General features: G+C 41.1%; 1 protein-coding gene across 1 annotated transcript in view; it reads right to left on the bottom strand.

Moving 5' to 3' along the window:
* The window catches only part of dym (dymeclin), a 50,564-nt gene that overhangs the window by 15,368 nt on the left and 16,073 nt on the right, over positions 1-19,123 (bottom strand). Inside the window, exons 9-14 of the mRNA XM_085793245.1 lie at positions 18,280-18,465; positions 18,005-18,183; positions 16,354-16,479; positions 16,143-16,256; positions 15,832-15,926; positions 11,807-11,906 (exon numbers count right to left, since the gene is read on the bottom strand). Coding sequence (XP_085649371.1) covers positions 11,807-11,906; positions 15,832-15,926; positions 16,143-16,256; positions 16,354-16,479; positions 18,005-18,183; positions 18,280-18,465 — 800 coding nt within the window. The remainder of the gene's footprint in view (positions 1-11,806; positions 11,907-15,831; positions 15,927-16,142; positions 16,257-16,353; positions 16,480-18,004; positions 18,184-18,279; positions 18,466-19,123) is intronic.

Below are 19,123 nucleotides of genomic sequence, written 5' to 3'. Positions count from 1 at the left end.
CAATATATGATTCATATGAGAAACGTGTTTATAATTGAAAAAAAAAACTCTTTAAATGATGGCGGTTGTGCTTGTTAACACATATGTATAAATATAAAAACCAAAATATTGCAGAGAATCAAATATTGCCTGATATATTAAATGCACACAGGAAAAAGTAGGCACTGAGCTACTTGTGGACATCAGAATACTTTGCAGATGCACTCTGTCATTTACTCTCCTAATAGTATTCTGGTAAACACAGAGTGCTTTTACTAGAAAATGAATGAAGTGCCATGTTTGTACGCATCATTTTTTCATTTTCACTAGTCATAGCAGAGAAGCACAGGTGTAACTAATGACATTAATTACAGCCGTGTCCCTGCACTGAAACTGAGGCAGCTGAATGGAATTTATAAGAGAAATATTGGTCTACAAGACTGGCTGGATACTCTGCATTGCTTCCCTGCAGAGTGTGTGGGCATCTACTGATACACAGACCGCCACGCTTTCGCGCCACTATTATAAAAATGCAGACTTTGACTTTTGATCATGCTGTGACAGTGCTCAGAATGGCACTGAATACTAAACAGGGACAGTGACATTAACGAGATAGATGGCGGAACAGGAATCAAAACACTGTAAGTGCACATGTGCATCATTCTAACAACTGTTGGGCTTTTAATTGACCAGTTCAGCCAGTTGGCCCCAAAGCTTTAATCATTATCTTTGCTTTACAGGAAGCCTCGCCCCTTAGACAGTACTCATCAGCAACTTCCTCTGGGGTTACATCCTGCTTCATCTCAGGCTTGAAATGAGGAAAGTGTATTCCCTGGAAGTATTGTAAGTCCTGTAAAATACATTAGAATAAGGTGCTGAGCAAGCTGGCTGAATCTTTAATGTGCAGATGTGTAAATCAGTAAAGATGTATGATTTAGAAGGTCCTGTATACAGAACCAGTGGCTGCAGTTCTAACCAGCGGACTTAGGTACACAAATTTTGTAGTCCAGAGGGGCAGCAGGCAGGGCTGTCTTCTGTCGTCACTTTTATTTGCAGTGGCTATTGAGCCTCTAGCGGAAGCTATCAGGTGAGACCCTTTAATGGCTGGACTGGATGTGTTAGAAATATCACATCAAATTTCATTATATGCAGACGATGTGTTGTTGTTTACGTTAAACCCCTCTGTATTAGTCTCTCGTCTTATTCAGATTATTGACCGGTTTGCTGCCTTTTCTGGATATAAAGTTTATTTCTCCAAACCAGGGGCAATGCCTATGGGTAATTTATGACAACCACCAGATAATCCTAATCCTTTCCCATTCAAATGGTCCTCTACAGGTTTCATATACTTAGGTAAATATATTACACCTAAATTCAATCAGTTGTTTCAAGCTAACTTTAACCCATTATTCGATAAAATAAAACAAGATTTGGAGAGATGGAACAATCTTTCCATATCATGGCTGGGCCGAATCTCACTTCTGAAAATGAATGTCCTTCCGCTTCTGCTCTATCCAATACAAATGATTCCCCTCTTATTCAATCATAAAATAGTGAAAAAACTCAATGGTTGGTTCAGCTCATTTATCTGGAGTAAATGAAGACCACGGATCAGGATGTCAGTGTTGAAATGGAATCATGTGTTGAAATGTTTGTGCTATACACACGAGAGCATTTGTATAAAAGACGGTATTATTTGTTTTTGTTTTTTCATTTTCCTCTTTGTTTAGCTCCCACTGTAATAATATAATAATGTACCTGTCACATTTACCCGGAACTGATCTTTCTGTTTGGGTTTTTGTGTTGCTATTTCCAGCTTGTTGTTGTTGTGTGGTTTTGTCGTTTTGCCTGGTCCTGTCTTCTGTATGTTTGTTTATTAAGAAAATGAATAAACAGATGAAAAAAAGATGTATGATTTATAAAAGAAAAAGTTTGTTTCCTGTGCACTGCGAGACACATTTCAGACCAAGAAAATCTGATGTTATTATGGGGAAAACAACCAACAGTACAGGCCTATGGGTTTTTTCCTTGATTTTGCTTTAAATGTTCATTTTCATGTCAAAAATGACCGTCCTGATGGTGACCCGTTTTGGTAAAGAATTTGCTAATACTAGCTAACATCTGATCCAAAAACAGCAGCCTGGTGAGAACGAAACGGCAAGCTGAGACTCTACCTCCAATCTGGGCGAACCATCTGCAACAGAACTGCATGTGGTAGCATTTTATATTCCATCTTCTGTGCCCTGCTTCAGAAACAAGTGCTTATCTTATAAATAACTATGCTTGCTGTGTGGCCTTTTTTTTTTTTTTTTTTTTTGTGGGTGTGTGCTGTAGCCACACATCAGCGTACGCACAATCTCATGCATGTTAACACGCACACAAACAAACACAACCCACCACTGAAAGTAGGCACAGAGATAAAGACGATTGTAAATAACTGTATTCTGATGTGTCTTGACCAAGAATGAGACCTGCCACACAGATGCAATAATGCACTGCATTGATTTCCACAAGCTGGCGGATGAAGGTGTGTGTGTGGGCCTTTAACAGGCAGACACGAGGAGGCAAGAGGAAGGCAAGGGAGCCGGCTATAATGAGGATTGATTGTGCGTCTGAAAGCAGAGGTGGCTCTCTGGGCTCAAATCCACTGCCTTAGCTAGACCTGCTCTATTCTCCTCTGCCGTGGCAGGCCATAATTAGCAAGAAAGCAGGGACAGATATGGGAGACAACTGAGTAGGAGGAAGAAGAGGCAGAGGACGTAGAGGAAGGAGGACAGGAACAAAAATGGAAGCACGGAAGAAGAGAGCAGGAGGGAGGAGGGGGGGTTGATGGAGAAAATGAATGTGATGAAGAGGAGACAAAAGGAGGAGAGGAAGGCAGAGTAGGAGTGAGGGATGCCTGGTGTGTGTTTGTTCTCTAGCTCTGCACCCAGCTTAATGAGATTAGCCTGGCAGGAAAAAAAATGCCACACTGGGGAATTCAGGTCACATGAAAATAGGCTAGCTAGACGTCTGCCTGGCCCTGTGTGTATGTTTGTCAAGTGGATAAGATTAAGAGGTCCATGGTCTACTTGAAACCCAGACAGGATTTAAATATCTTGGCTCCTCCTCTTCTTCCACTTCCCCACTCCGTACTTTACACTTGTTTTCCCCAAAAATGTATCTGCTAGACGACCAGAAAACACCTGACATGTGTTTGTATGACTGCATGAAACCATTAGCGCCTTTTCTTTTTTTTTCTCTCCCTCTCTTTTTCTCTCTCCTTCCTCATTTTTTCCTTCCCTGCTCTCTGCTGCTCTGCCCCTTCTACTCCAGTCATGTGCTATTTTCCAGCCTCCTGCATTGTCATTTAGTCACAACCACTCATGCCGCTGTTTAATGTCCTCTCTCCACCCAAGAAAACATAGGCCTCAGACATGAGCTGTATCATTAGTCTCAATGATCCTGCCCCATTTTACTTGTTTCACCATTTACTCAAACCATGCAGGAAGGCTCTTAGTGTGTGTATATACACAACTCGGTGTGTTTGTAAGCTTTTCCATCTGTCTGATTCTGCTGCTAATTCTTCAGCATGCTGGGCACAAATGTGTTATGTCTGCAGGTATGTTTGACCTTTGCTATCTATCTGACAAGGTAAATTATAGAGTTTGCTGATGCAATCTGTGACTGGGAAGGACACCGCTGTATCGTTCTGTGTGTGTGTGTGTGTGTGTGTATATGTCTAGCCGTCCTATCATACCCAAGCATGTTTTTATGCAAGGGTTTGTGTGTGTGGACAGGGTGTTTAGAGACACAGACATGTAAATCCCTGTAAAGTAGGAGCTGGCATCATTAAACCAATAGCTTAGTGATTCCCTGGCTGGCCCCGCTGCTCACTGCAGGCTGTTGCAGGGCAGACAAACCAGAGCTATTAAGACAAGGGCATGGAGATAAACACAGACAGATACACAAAGAGACAAACAGAAAGAGATGAAAGCCACACCTAAACATGTCATCACTGCCAAGACAAAAAACAAAAAAACGACAGTGAGAAGATAAATATTGAGGAGTAGTTTCCTGTGAAATGTAAAAAAAGAAAAGCAGTAATTTAAAAAGAGGGAATAAGAAAGAAAGAAAGAAAACAAAAAAGCATGTGGAGAAGAAAAAACAGTGCATGGACAGAGAGAGAGAGAGAGAGGGTCAGACTGGCTGAGTAGCAGCAGCCTGCTCTGTCTTTTGGGAGTTTTTTAAATAGGTCATTGTCTGACCTGCATTATGGTACCACGGCCATGTCATAATCACACCATTTTGTGGAGCATTGTGCCCAGGTCAGCCTCTTATTACCCCATAGCCTCACACATGCACAAAACATCCTTTGTTGTACACGCACACACATGCACCCACATGCGCACACACACACACACACACACAAAGAATGAGGCAAAAGACAGTGTTTGCCCCCCAGAACAATAGCACCAGCAAATCAACTCAGTCTGCCAGTCTGAGTCTAGAATCTGTTTAGGAAAGACTGTGCTGGACAACCACTGCATCACTGTCTGTGCGGCGGGGAAGTCCATGATATTTGCAGGCAGACACCTTATTATCAGTTTAAATAAGCACTCTTCTTCTGTGAGACCTGGCTAGCACTCACAGCAGGAGGCTACAGGGCCAAACAGCAGTGATGTTGGTGAGTGATAATGATAAAAAGAAGATGACGCCAAGAGCTGCAACAGCACCCGGGCAGATAGGTGGGCAGTGCTAATTTATCTGCTATGAGCCGCGCTCTGTTTTGCTGTGCCTCGATCAGGAAAAGACCAGGGCACAGCAGGGCTGCCCCAATTACCATTTGGAAGCAGACAATCATTAGGACCCCAGAGCACCTGCTGCCTGCAGGGGTGGCACTCCTACTGCCCGAGAATAAACACAGACAGAGGGAGAGACAGGAGCGAGGATGAGAGGCTGACGGATATAGAGAGAGATGGTGTAACAAGTAAACTAACAACTTGGCCTGACACCATCTTCACTGTGCAGGTGAGGGAGAAGAAAATTTGGGGAGATGAGAGACTAAAAAAGCGAGGTCAGTGAGCAAGTCATCTCTTCGCTCACAGCAGGATACCGCCTTAATGAGAAGAAGTGAAGGAGACAGACTGATAGGATGCCATAATGAGCAAATATAAAAAGTGGCATAAGTCTAAGAGGTTAGTCATAATTTATAAAGCTCGACCTGATTACAGATCCTTCACTTCAGTGTTAACGTTCTGGAAGACCACCAAGTGCTGTAAAAACTGTTTAAACTTTGAGTTTGGTTTATGAAGTGTGAATGGAAACTTCTGTTTTATTAAGCTTTATTCATAAACGTATGTTACTAATAACACCTTAGTGGAAGATCACACTAATAACAGCGGCGTGCTGCTTCCAGTGCCAGTGAGATTAGGAAACGTGATCAAACGTGAAAGTCACGTTTGAAGCACAGTTTGAAGGTCTATCAGACACCGAAACCATGAGGAAGTGTTTTCGTTGCTGTGGGAAGTTCTCACAGTCACAGAGTAGTCACTGTGGTGATTGAGCGAAATGACTGAAATATGTTTCAAAATAATTTACCACCACATGTGCTCTTATGCATATTTGATTAGTTAAGATAACAGTGTGGAGTGTGCATGCATGAGCAACACACACACACACACAGAACAACAAGGCTTTCAGAGTTGGGTGGATGAAAAACCAACTGGAGCCTTCTGCACTGACACTCCCAATGCCTCCACGGTCTGTTTCTATTCAAATGATGTGGAAGTTGCTTTTTGTTCTTTTTTTTTTGCTGGGCTCATGTCTGACTGGCCATAGACACAACAAGGGTTATTTAATATGCAAATGACTACACAGTCATAACAAAAATAGTGATGATAATATCAGTAATTTGTCTGACATCTCGCTACATCATCAAACAAGATCAGTTCACAACTAGCTGTTATAATAATATCCTAGTCATAAATCCCGATGTCGTACTGCCAGACAGGAATATTCAACTGTAGGCGAATACATAAAAGGTTTGAAATTGGAGGAATAAAAGGTGAAATGTATAGGTGCCCTTTCACTTTGTCATTTTTCTCTCCATCTCTCCCCTCTGGGTATTTTCACATGAAATGACAGAAGCTTCGCGTGCAAAGTAACCTCTGATTTCAGGGAAAGCGGTATGATAATGTACATCAGTCTTGTGGGGGAGACTGGCTCTACATCAAACGACCGTATGAAATGTGATAGGATAATTCATACTTCAATCAATCAATTCCTACTTCCCAGGTAAACCGTGTATGGAAGGCACATACTGGCAAACACTGTTTTTGTTTTTTCCCCCCCAGAGTCTCCATCAGCACCATGGAATTAGACGAAATTGACTTGGAAGAATGTCAGTGTGAGTAATAATAGGAAAAAATATAAGTTGAAAATACAAGATTCAGGTTTGTGATTGAGCCAAGTGGAGGCTCCGCTGAACACGGACCCATTCAAGTCATTTCACATGAAATATGCAGAGGGGAGAAAGATCAGGGGAGAAGTATGGGAAAGGAGCTTGGAAGAGAGCAACTCTATTTGAGATACATCAATACATTTCCCACATAATTTCCCTGGAAGATACACAGGTATCTTTTCATTACTTTCACACCACTGCTGTTGAAAACATGTGATTATTAGAAATCAGTCTTACCCCAGACTACAGCCTGTCTGATACTGATATTGATGTTTCTGAGTTGTAAAAAAAAGGTGGGGAAAAAAAAGAAAAGCTGATGATGATCAATATATTGGATTGAGTAGTTTTTTTTAAAATAACATTGAAAAATTAATTGTGATGAACATGCACTACATACCAGGTGGGACATTTTACAGTTGCAATATAAATCTGGTGGACAAACTACGCAATAGAAACCCATACTTTAGTATTCCTGCGCTGTAATTTCTTGTTACTCACGGGCCAAACTATACACCACTATATCTCCAAAAAGGTAATATTTGTTCTGGCCAATTTATTTAGTGACTATAAAAACTACATGAAGTAACTACTAGTATGTGTGAGTCATAAACTGACAATGTAAAACGTACACAAAACAAGAAAAACTGCAACAAAGTAAATAAAAAATATTTGACACAGGCTACTTCAAGTTATCTAAATAATCTCTTCCAGTAAACATGTATTTGTAACATTATAAAAACAGTCTGTGTATTGACATTTTGTGTTTATCAACATATTCTTGATAGACTGTACATGAATCACTTCCATAACCACAATCTACTGTTGTCTGTGTGCTATAGTAACATTAATGGAAAACTGTGGATTTTACAAAACATTTTTGTAGCCTAATAACAAAAGTGGTTAATTCCTGGAAGCTCAGATAATAAACAGAAGGCATAATGTTTATTATCTGTTGATATATCCTCAGGCTCTGCTTTCCCCCTAAACAAGAGGAATGGTGCTACAAAGTTAATGCATGTGTCTACTCTGGCTATTAAAAAGAGATCACAGATTGTGACTCAACCAGCACACATAAACACATAGACAGGGTGGTCCAACATGCTTCTGGCTGTGTGTGTGTGTGTGTATGTGTGAGTGAGAGAGGGAGAGAGAGAGAGAGGGAGGTAGAGAGAGAGTGTGTGTGTGTACTTGTAGTCTCTTCCCAGAAATGTGCAACAGTAAACAGACGAAGAGGCAGAGAAGTAACATTACCACTACCACCAACTGGGAGTATAAACAGTGACACACAACGCAAAGCAATGCAACACTGCACAAACTTCCTTTCTTTTTATGTTTGTTAGTGTGTATGGGTACATACTGCATGTCAGCGCACATATCTCAAAGGGCAAGGGAGGAAAAAAAAACATCTGCAATCAAAGGTGCAGAGGCTGCAGAGAGCAACTGTGAGGCCCCCAGAGAGCTGCCCTGGTTAGACTGGGAGCCTCTGGCAGTCCCCTGGGGGCTCAAGGGGCCCTAACCCTTCACTCTTTCTTCCCTGACACTAACCAGACACAGCAGCACAAACACATTCAGGGATTGAAGGGGGGGGGGGGCTGGTATATACTATATATATATATATAGATATAGATATAGATAGATATAGATGTAGATATATAGTAGAGAGAAGGAGGGGGAGACACGGAGACCAAGAGGCAGACATAAAGCAAGAAAGAGGGAGACATTAGCGCATAAGCTGAATGGACCCAGCTTTAACCCACAGCTTAGAGCATTGGACGACAGTTTTTCATATCCTCCTCTCAGTCTCTCCCTTGTAAAGAGAGCAATTACATGTCCAGGACAATCCCACATTAAACAAACATTAGTTCTCTCTCCAGAGCCAGACTCAGCCAAATTACATTGTTTCCAGATGCCCGTCACAAAAACACGCTTACACCCACCCTCTCTCCAAATCCCCTTCATCTCCACTCCTCCTGCCTGTTTCTCCTCTTTCTATTGTTTCTTCTTTTTTTTTCTTCCTCCTGGCATTTGGCTCCACTTTATCTCTCCCTATAGCTCCCTAAACTTCCTCACTTCCCAAGTTAAGATGAGGGTTTGTGAATAACTCCAGAGCAGGTCGTTGTCAAGTTCACTACCATGTTCACTACAGGAGGGAAAGAGAGTAGGGCCAGACATGGAGGAAACAAAGGACCGATGAGACAGCAGTCCTTCTTCAAAGATGTGACATCTTTAAAACCAAAGGCAAACCTTCGCCGGTATGTGAGGTCATTATAACTGGACAGATAAGAAATGCTATGCATGAGGTTTTATGTAAATTTCAGTTTAGGATTAATACTGATGGTGATGGAAGGTGGAAATAAATGGCTAGTCAGCTTATGTTCAGCTTGTAGATAACGTTTGAAACTATTAACTTCTGTACTGAGTAAACTTCCTTTTCTCATTTGCTGCTGCATTAAATATTGAACTATAGCTGTTTATTTTTCATCTACAATCTTACTCCACTGATATGAACAAATGAGCCAGATATTTGCTTTAAATTTTTAGGCTATGTGCAAAGCCAATTTAAGTGCCGCACACATTCAACATTACTATCTATGACAAAACCTGACAGTCTTATATAAAAGTCACTGCGGCACGCTAACTCAGTTCTGTTGTTTCCGTCAAACCCTTTATGAAACGTCTGATCAGTGGAGCAGAAACGACCAACAGAAAAATAATGGGCAACTATTTTTTTGTAATTGAACAATAGTTTAGTTCATTTTTCAAAAAAAACAAGAACCGCAAATACTCGACTACTGGCTTTTAACAACAGGCTTTTGTGCTTTTATTTTTATTGGGTGATGATACACTTCATATTCATGGTTTGTTTGGTGTTGTGCTGTGTTGAACAAATCAATTTGGAGGTGTCACATCTACTCCGAGGTGTCACATTAGGCTCTTGTAAACTGTGGAAATTGTTTTCACTATTTTTTGACATTTTGGAAAATTACCAGCAGACTGACTGATGTTGAAAACAGTTACTGTTGTCAGTCCCACTGAACACCACGGGTCTCAGAGTCTACAGCCATCATAGTTTAGGATGTTAGCATACCGTATTAACATTTAGCGACAATCGGCTCAGCCCACAGTACACTTAATGAGGCTGATGGAAATGTCATTATGGCTTTGTAGGTACTTGGTAAACAAATAACAAATTTGTCATCACTATAAATAGTACAGTTCGTTCTGAAGTGAATGTCATGGCAAACAGGACCCGGCGGGACGATCCCTTTCCAGGCCTTATCAGACGCTCAACAACAAGACTTAAGAACAAGACGTTTTACTACCAGACCAGTGGGAAAAGCTGATCATGCACTTCTGTGTGAGAGTGCTTGAAGCTCAACTTCAGTCCGAGACACAATTAATCCAGATTTTTTTCTAGCTGTCGATACAGGGGAACCTTTGTAGACATGGGAACCAATGTCACGTTAACCTAGTATAGTCTAAGCTCAAGGATAACTGTCATATCAAAGATGTTGACCACAGCTCTGTCTTAAAAGTCTATGACCCAGACGCTCTTCTGAGAAAAATACTCATATACTGGAAATCTGTTGAAACCCTGTGCCCTTGAGCAACACACTCAGTCTCTTACAAAAAGCTACACCAGACTGGTGTTTAGGCAACCTAACACTTTGACCCCTCATGATGTATTCGTCTGATTATGTTTGTCGCTACAATTAAATTCACTCTCTTGTGGGAACAGCTGGTGGAACTGATACCTTTAACAGAGAAGATCTAATCTTGGCAAAGTAATCTATGTTTTTATTTTCCATTTTCAGTCATATATATATATATATATATATAAATATATGTGTGTGTGTAAATATAACAGAGCATAAAAATAAGCCCTGAAGGTTGAAAGAGCCAGAATAAAGCAGGATAATTGCATTATATATGTTTTTATGAGTGTGTGTGGTTATGTATGTGCATAGATGTCTGTTAGTAGGGTCTCATCAGACAGATGCTGCATGGTTGAAGGAGCACTCAAATACACTCTCGTATCCCCAACACCTAGGGGCATCTGTGGGGACCTCCTAATACATCTCCAACCCCCAGACACACGCACACATACACACACAAATATGTTTACACACAAACAGCTATCTAGGACCACGCAAATCTAATGAGACAGCCAGACTGAGACGTAGACAGACAAACCTGAGGGCAGAGGTGCCTCAACACAAATAGAAACAATTATACATAGTCAATAGTAAACAGAGTGAACTCGCCGGTCAGGTGTGGCTGTTACAAAGAACCACATATAGCTGATTGAATTGGAGCAATATCATCATTCATTTATTGGGTTTGGCTCCATCAGTAAGTTATTGCTGTGCTGCTGTTAAGATTTCAATTTCAGATTACAAAAGATGTTTCAGAGAGAGTTCAATATTTCTTTGGTACCCAATGTGAAAGACTGATTTTAATATTCAGTTATATGAACAGTTTAACAGTTTCATCAAATATTAGTCCACAAGTGGAAACTATTTCAATGCAAATTAAATGTTCAGGATACTGACTGGGAAAGTAATGAGGAAAAGACAAAGGATCGGTGGAGAGACAGAGCTACTTGACAATGGGCCCGCAGCAATAGGCCATAAAATTGGTGCCCTCCAGCATCAAATTATACACCACATCCTCATATGAATCCTGGACTGGTCGACATAACTGCTCCCAGCAGCAAAATGCGGAGTTGTCTCTCGCTGTATGCTTGCAATATCAAACAAGTCTATAAATAAACTAAATAGTGAATTGAAAATTATAATGTAGATGATCAATTCTTTGAGTGGTCTACTCAATGAAAGATTAAGAGCATTTTGTTGATATGACCTTCGGCTTCACATGTCAGGACGCCTTGTTTAATTAGGGTTAGGATTATCTGGACTACCATGATTTAGCAGTAATGGAAAGAAATATTTTGATTAATGAAACATCTTACTAACTTATCATTACTAAACCTGACTGTATAAAAGTGAAAATTGATGCAACTTCATGTTCAAATTTATGTAACCTGACGCCACACTGTTACAAACGCCTTTGTCAACTACTGCTACTTACCCAAGCAGACATCATTTGCCAACCACTAATAAACTGAATGCAGACAGACAGAGTGTGTGTGTGTGTGTGAGAGAGTGTGTGTGTGTGTGTGTGTGTGTGTGTGTGTGTGTGTGTGGTGTGTGTGTGTGTGTGTGTGTGTGTGTGTGTGTGTGTGTGTGTGTGAGTGTGTGTGTGTGTGTGTGTGTGTGTGTGTGTGTGTGTGTGTGTGTGTGTGTGTGTGTGTGTGTGTGTGTGTGTGAGAGAGTGTGTGTGTGTGTGTGTGAGAGTGTGTGTCTGTGTGTGTGTGTTACTCACGTAGTCGGGCAAGGCTGTGTTGTCTCCCTGTCTGCCTCGCAGACTTTGTGTTGCCTGCTCCAAAACCTTGTTGTGCTTTTTGGAAAGCAAAGCAAATAAACTGCAGGAGAGAGACACACAGAGAGGGAAAGGAGTCAGAGCAGCAATGACAGACAAATGATACACTTCTATGAAAATCAAATAACCCAAAACCAAAATATACTGTCGTCATACTGCACATGTTGACCAGCAATTCATGGGCTGTAAATACTCAAACAGTGGCCTTTACTAACTGAAGAGTGAAGCCTCTATTTAAGACTGATTATTATTAGAGGCCGGCCTGTTTTGCTTTCTAAATGAGCCCTTTAAAATAATGAATAATAATGAGTCTCGGAATAATAAAATAATCATGAAACTTGCAGGAGACTGTTTTAGAAATGACGTGTAAAAATACTAAAAATATGCTAAATTCACCATTAATATTTAGCCTGGCTCTTATTTGTACGAACAGGTCTCTGCTTTGAGAACTTCCACTATTTGTACATACGAGTGTGTGTTTGCTCCCAACGTAGATGAGAGCCTGCCATTTGACCCATCAGTCAACTGACTTGCTCTACCTCTGTTCTGTGTGTTTGCGTGTATGCAGTTGTCTAGATGGGATTGCATGATTGCATGTGATTGCAGGACACAGACAAACATCAACAGTCTGCTTGGGTGACCGTAGGCAGTGGCAATAGGAAGGGTCAGTGCACACACACGTTAATGGCACAGTGTTAACATCACAGTCAGCTGAATCACCCAGAAAGAACAGAAATGCAAGAAAAACATGTCTCTAAAGATTTGCTTTGAACAGCACCTGCACGATGAAAAATCTATTATTTGCAAGAAGGAGCCATTTAAAAAAAGAAATATGTTCAAATATACAGACTATCTAAAAAGTGGCAACATTTGTTTTCCTTTTTTTGACCATCAAGTGTTATTAAAATCATTAATGACCTTCTGTTTTAATTACAACTTTTTAATACTCTCTCCAGTCCCCCCATGGGGGTTCAATCTTTAATTTGTGTGTTAATCAAGTTACAAAAACAAAATTGCAGAATAAATTAAATTCAATGACAGCTGAAGGGCTAAGGACCCTCAGCATAAACAGATCTCTCCCTTATGGCAACACCTGTCCATCTGTCAGCACTGGGAAACACACACACACACAAAATCTCTCAGCATTCGTTATCCGGGCTAATTGGTCAAATGATAGCTGAGTGGAGGTATCTGAGCAGCAACATGGAGGTCTACTTGTTATCTACGGACCTGATGTCAAAAGGAGCCATTAGGCACATCTACTTAACAGGGCCTGTCGGACTATCTCGTAAGTTTCCTCTAATTCAAATGAAAAGACCACCATGGAAGCTCCACCTGGGACCCGTGCCCACAATAACACACTTTGACTAGTCGCTCTATCACGTCCCTCATTTATGCCGAGGCAGTGACGGACACTGACAGGAAACAGGGACACAGAAAGATTTCCACACTGCTGGCTTAATCCCAAAATCAGTTATAAGGCAGAGATAATGACAGACATGGTCTAACCCAATGCACTCACACAAGATGTTAAAGGTGCTCGGTCTCTACTGGTCCCAAAAATAATTCTGGAAATGCAATTTTTGGCTATGAGTTCGTTATTCAAAATCTGTGTTCTGACATTTGTTAATTCTGCCCATTCATTTTAAGGCCTGCTTGAGTGATCTCTGTTCAAAAGTATGTTTCCATTAAAATGCGGCTCAAGTATTCAACAGAATTTGACAGGAAAAATTTTGAAAGTAAAATAACTACATCAATCACCTTTATTGGTATATATTTCAGACCACATGAGGAGATTACATTATCAATTAAGAAAATGTTACTTCAAATCATCATAAGAAAACCTCATTTCCATGTTTATCTCAACTGGACCTCAACCAGAGACATCAATGACAACATTTTGTGTGTTTTTCACTGCAATATTTCAATGCAATCTTCTCAGAACAGTGAATTAACTGGGAATTAGAGCTGAGTTAATAAAAAAAAGTGTCTTAAACTGTTGTTAAAGCAAAAATTCCCACGTTGAAACTTCCCGAATGTGAACAGGGTGATCTATGATAGTACACATATGTCTGAGTTTTGGGCTATCACCACGGGAACTTGTAAACAAACCACACATTTAATTGGGAAAGTCATTGGTAGATGAATTTGATATTGTAAATAAAAGTCATCACTCTTCAGTGAATTCAAGTGTGTCTGTTGTCTGTGTCTGAGTTTGCAGGCAGAGTAATCAGTGGGTGAAGGGACATGTGAGCATGAGCAGAGAGACCGGATATGGTCGCAGAGCCAAGAGAGGGAGGAACAATGCAGCCGAAAGGTAATGTAGATAGAGAGAAAGGATGAATAGAAAATAAAAGAGGAAGATGGCGGGCAGTAGTTGGGGCGAATCCACCCACTGCGCCCTGTAAATAATAGCAGCCGCCGCGATTCTCACAGAGTGAATTGAGGAGCAGAGTTCAACCGTTGTTTGGCCGAGATGTGGAAATTCCTGGCAGGAAGTTTCCCTTTATCTAGCGGCCAGCCAACCAGTTTAGCCCAGCCCCGGCCATCATAGTCATCATCATTATCATTATCATCAGACATGGAGTCAGTCGCTCGACATCACTGCAGGATGGACATGTGCATGTTCACAGACAGTGTTCCTCTCTGACTCAAAACACCAGGGAGTCGCAGATATGGAGAGGGACACAGGCGGGGAGATAAGAGGATCCCTGACTGTGCCTGAATGTGTGCACGTCTTCGGGGGAAGGAAACATTTTTTTTCCGTGTGCCTGGAGTTAACAAACAGGCATGAATGACTTGATATGTGTGTGCGTGTGCGCACGTGTGTGTGTGGTTTGGACCTTGTCCTCTCAAGTCTTCCGTCTCCCTGTAGGCCAAACTGTTTCCCTCAATTCTCTCACGTTACATAATGTTTTCTTGCTACACAGGCACACCACTCTCTCAATATTTCATTTCTTAGTCATTTCTTCTGCTGCAGCCACTGTCACGTTACTATAGTGATAAATATTTTCTGCCGATTCAACATGAATCATTGAAATGAATGAGCGTGTTGGTGTGTGAATTAAGATTTTCCATTTCTTGTGTTCAGGCGATTTCTGTCTCCCTCATTGGCTCCATTGTCTGTGTAATACAAATGCTTTTATTAAAATCTGATGCAGATAATTGTTCCGAGGCCTGGCGCTTACACCGAGCAGCGATTACGCCGGAGTACACACCAGATAAATGTGATACAGAGCACCGATACTGTTGATTCCAGTGCATGAAACTACAGAACTGTCAGATCGTCATCACATCATTTCCTGTGGTTTGGGCAGACTTTGTTCACATTCATGCTCTGAGGAAGAGCCTCTGGCTGAAACATGAAACTCTGACTGCTTTGATGCTGTGGTACCTTTTTCTGCTTTAACCGATATAGATTTTTGAGGTTGTGAATCCAGGTTCTCTCTCTGGAAAGCACACTTGTTTTCTTTTATTTAAAATGTCAGCCAGAAAAGAAGCATATTCAGCACAGTGAGTTGGTAGATGGTATATATATATACTCCGAAGTCAATTTCTCTGCTGTCAGAGGTTTTGCAGTGCCATTCATAAGGTGGTGGTGGCTATTCCTCTATGGGTGTGTAAAAATCATTGCAGGAACTGTTGCAAATCAATGACCAGGACAGTTTTATGGTAATATTGGATTTTTGTACATGTTTGTCATGTCAGTTAAACAGTTTCTCAATTTATTATATCATGTATTGATATTGAGATCCGGATGTGAAATAAAACCACTAAAGATGACACATTTCAAATCTCCAAAAGGCAAAAAGCCACAGTATGTGACGACTTAAGCTGTTTTTAATATTCTCAACAATAATGATTTTTATGAAAATAAGACAAAAGCAAGAACAGCCTGTTTTAAAAAGATGGGGGGGGGGGGCTACTAGTTCATACACTACATCATCCTTCTCATGTTCTATTCTTACCTGATAATGCGCTGGGCAGCGTACTGGTGCAGACACCGGAACTGGGCTGACATGTTGGCAAGCGCAGCCAGACAGTTGGTGTGGAGGTATTTGTCCTGGGGAGGATGCACACAACAATGGTGTCACTGTTAAACTACTTTGTGTTTATCTCAGTCTTTTACAGTTCCATCATCACAAATGCTGCTGGTGAATGTTTCTCCTTGAGATAATATGTTTTGGACTGGGAAATGCGCCTGCAGCTGATGGATTTCTGATAGCACATAATGTTTTCAGAGGTGTGAGCGTTGTGTGTGAAAACACGTTCATCTTACCCTTGTTCGCGTCATGTTAAACTGGATGGTGCGGATGACCACCAAGATGAGCAAACTGCCCAGTGAGATCTCCGTCAATGACCTCTCTGTGTACCATGAGACGTTCTTCAATACCTGCAACAAGAGGCACAGAAATGAGATGCAGACAGGAATGAGGGAAAATGCACAATTATTCCTGTGTGTGTGTGTGTGTTTATCTGCGTCTACCTACCACCTCATGGATGGAACGATTGAAGGCATCGTCCTCTGTGAGAATAAGGAGAATAATAAGGGCCATGTAGACGTGATGAGAATTTCTTTCCTCTACATGGTAAAGGATCTCCAGGATGGGCAAAACCTGAGAGGGAGAAGAAGATGAAGAACGGTTGAGCAGAAAAACAAAACATTTACTGAACCTGTGTTGACCATGTGGTTGTTTGTAGGAGTAAAGAGACAGTTACATTTTTAATCTCTTAGTTTCATGTTTTTATAACTACTAATAAACCTTTTCTATGTCTAATTTTGGTGCTTATGACTACGAGAGAGGCAGGAAATGTAGATGTTCTGGCAACATGTGAGCAAGGACACAATCAAACATCATGGGTGGATAAACAGCACAAACAACAGTGGCCGGAAATGTAAACATCAGCCTTTTTTGCACCTGATGCCGTTGAAGCTAAAAAATCAGTTATATCTGTTACATATGATATAGCAGACACAGTCAAAAACAGCACTGAGAAAAAGAGACAAAAGACAGAAGACAAAGTTCACATTATGAACTTTTTTTCTTGTTAATGGTTTCAATCATGGGTGGCTTTTTAAAGTGCAGATGGGAATAAAAATGAGCAGCAAAGACGGGAAAAAGTGACAACAGGGAACAAAAAGAATCTCGGACTCACACTGTGCTAGTGAAAGCAGTTAGTAGCTTGCATAGTGAGCACCGAGCAGACACAGCCAGAGTGTTAGCTCATTACACTGACGTTCAGCATTGCTTTATTGTTCGGCTGAGAAAGTGGCTAGACTCATTAGTAGCACCGCAGACACGCACACATATGTATAATAGGCTCAAGCTAGATGTACTAATGATGGTATTTTATCATAGCAGCCATAAATACTGAATAACACAGAAAGGTCATGCTGATATCAAAAGTAAAGGGATTTAATAGAGCTACAGTTTCAGAATGTGATTGCAAATTAAGGTCAATGCCTGCGCATGTTTGGCTATTACCATGAATGTGTGGTTTTCTGTTGCAATTAGTTGAGACGCTGTAACCTCAAATCTCTTTTTAAACCCGTCACAAAAGGCTAAACAGATACCAGTGAATGGGAAAGTGGTCTCATACTTTTGGACCCCGCTGTATACTCTATTTTAACTCCCACTTCCTCTTCCTATCCAATAATACCACATTATTTTTGGTTGCACAGTGTGAAGGAACCTCATTTGTGACTGTCTACCAATTTCATACTGTATGTGATACCATCTGACATGCTGAGCAGCAGATTGATTTTCATTCACTAAATACCTCAGTACATTCATTGGGCTGTAAGGAATAACTGGCACAGTCCCACATGGACAGAATAGCACCAGCTGCCACTGCATACATCCTCGCTATTTACTGAGCCATAGCATTGGCTCTGGATGAAACGATTTCATGGGCATATCCATGTGTGTAAGGAAGAACTGCATAATGTGCTTTATTGAGGATTGTCCAATCACACTTAAAACTCGCTCCTAATAGAGTTGTTAGAGTGCACATTGCGAAAAAAGGAAAAATGTTTCCAAAAAAGTCAGATATGGTTAGGAATACCGAGTGTGCATGCATCTGTGCACTGCTCTATGTAAATTAACAACATCAAAGTGACTTTGTCCCAATCCTACCCACCAGATTGTCCATGTCAGTTCTGGAGAGCATATATGTCCTCATGTTGGCGTTCTGGTGAAGCAGCGTGTACAGTAGTAGTGTGGCCTGGTCAGAGCGCTGCTGCTCACACAGCGCTGTGTATAGGCTGTTGAAATTGATCTGGAAAGTGTGAGGTTGCTCCACGGGCAGCGATGATGTGTCTGCAAGGGCAGATATAAATATTACTAGGATTGTTATAACATTTCTTTATTAACAGTATATATAAAAAACAAAACAAAAAAAAAAAACGTATTTACCTTGTGTGTTTTTGAAACAAGTGATAGCTTGGCGGTAGGGGTTGGGCCAGTCGGGTCCATCTGTCAGATTGGCGAGGACCAGCAGTAACAGAAGGCTCTGATTAGACAGAGGTAATGGGTTGTGTTCCTGGTCTATCCCTGCTTTGCTGCCAGCTCCACCCAACGTGAAGACACTCCACAGCCCACCTGGAGATCGGAGAGACAGACAGGTTAACCCCACACGGTTAAAAATATACACTGACTGGAGCCAATCCCAGCCGACGATGGGCAAGGACAGGTTACACCCTTGACAAGACGCCTGTCTATCACAGGGTTGACATATGGAGACTAACAACCAGTCGCTTTCACATTCACACCTATGAGCACTTTAGAGCCATCAATTAACCTAATGTGCACGTCTGTGGACAGTGGGAGGAAGCTGGAGAAGCCTGAGGGAGCCCACACAGACACAGGGAGAAAATGCTAACTCTTCACATTAAGGCCCCATTACTTATTCATGCATTTTTATATTTCACTATTATTTGTATCGAGTGGCAGGTTCATGGTATTTGTCTGAATTTGCTCATTTTTTATTAAATTTTATTGAGGTTTTTTATTTATCTCTTTATCTAGAGGATTCTTGCCATCTATCTCCTCTAACACACCTTTCCTGGTGTTCCCTTGGTTACACTTTAGCAAAGAGAGTTTCAAGAATGGTTTGAGATTTCACCTGCAGCTCTCCATTTCAGCACAACAAAGGGTAAATCGTTGGAAAATCCAGTAGTGTGTAATAGCAGAAGTGTACTAAATTCAGCGGTGAGGGGCAGGCAGGGTTATGTATGTCAACCTTTTTATAGAAAGCACC

This window comes from Trachurus japonicus, chromosome 12 (genome assembly GCF_045865225.1).
Source record: "Trachurus japonicus isolate A0001 chromosome 12, Traja_1.0".
Classification (NCBI taxonomy): Eukaryota; Metazoa; Chordata; class Actinopteri; order Carangiformes; family Carangidae; genus Trachurus; species Trachurus japonicus.
This window is presented reverse-complemented; position numbering and strand designations above follow the sequence as displayed.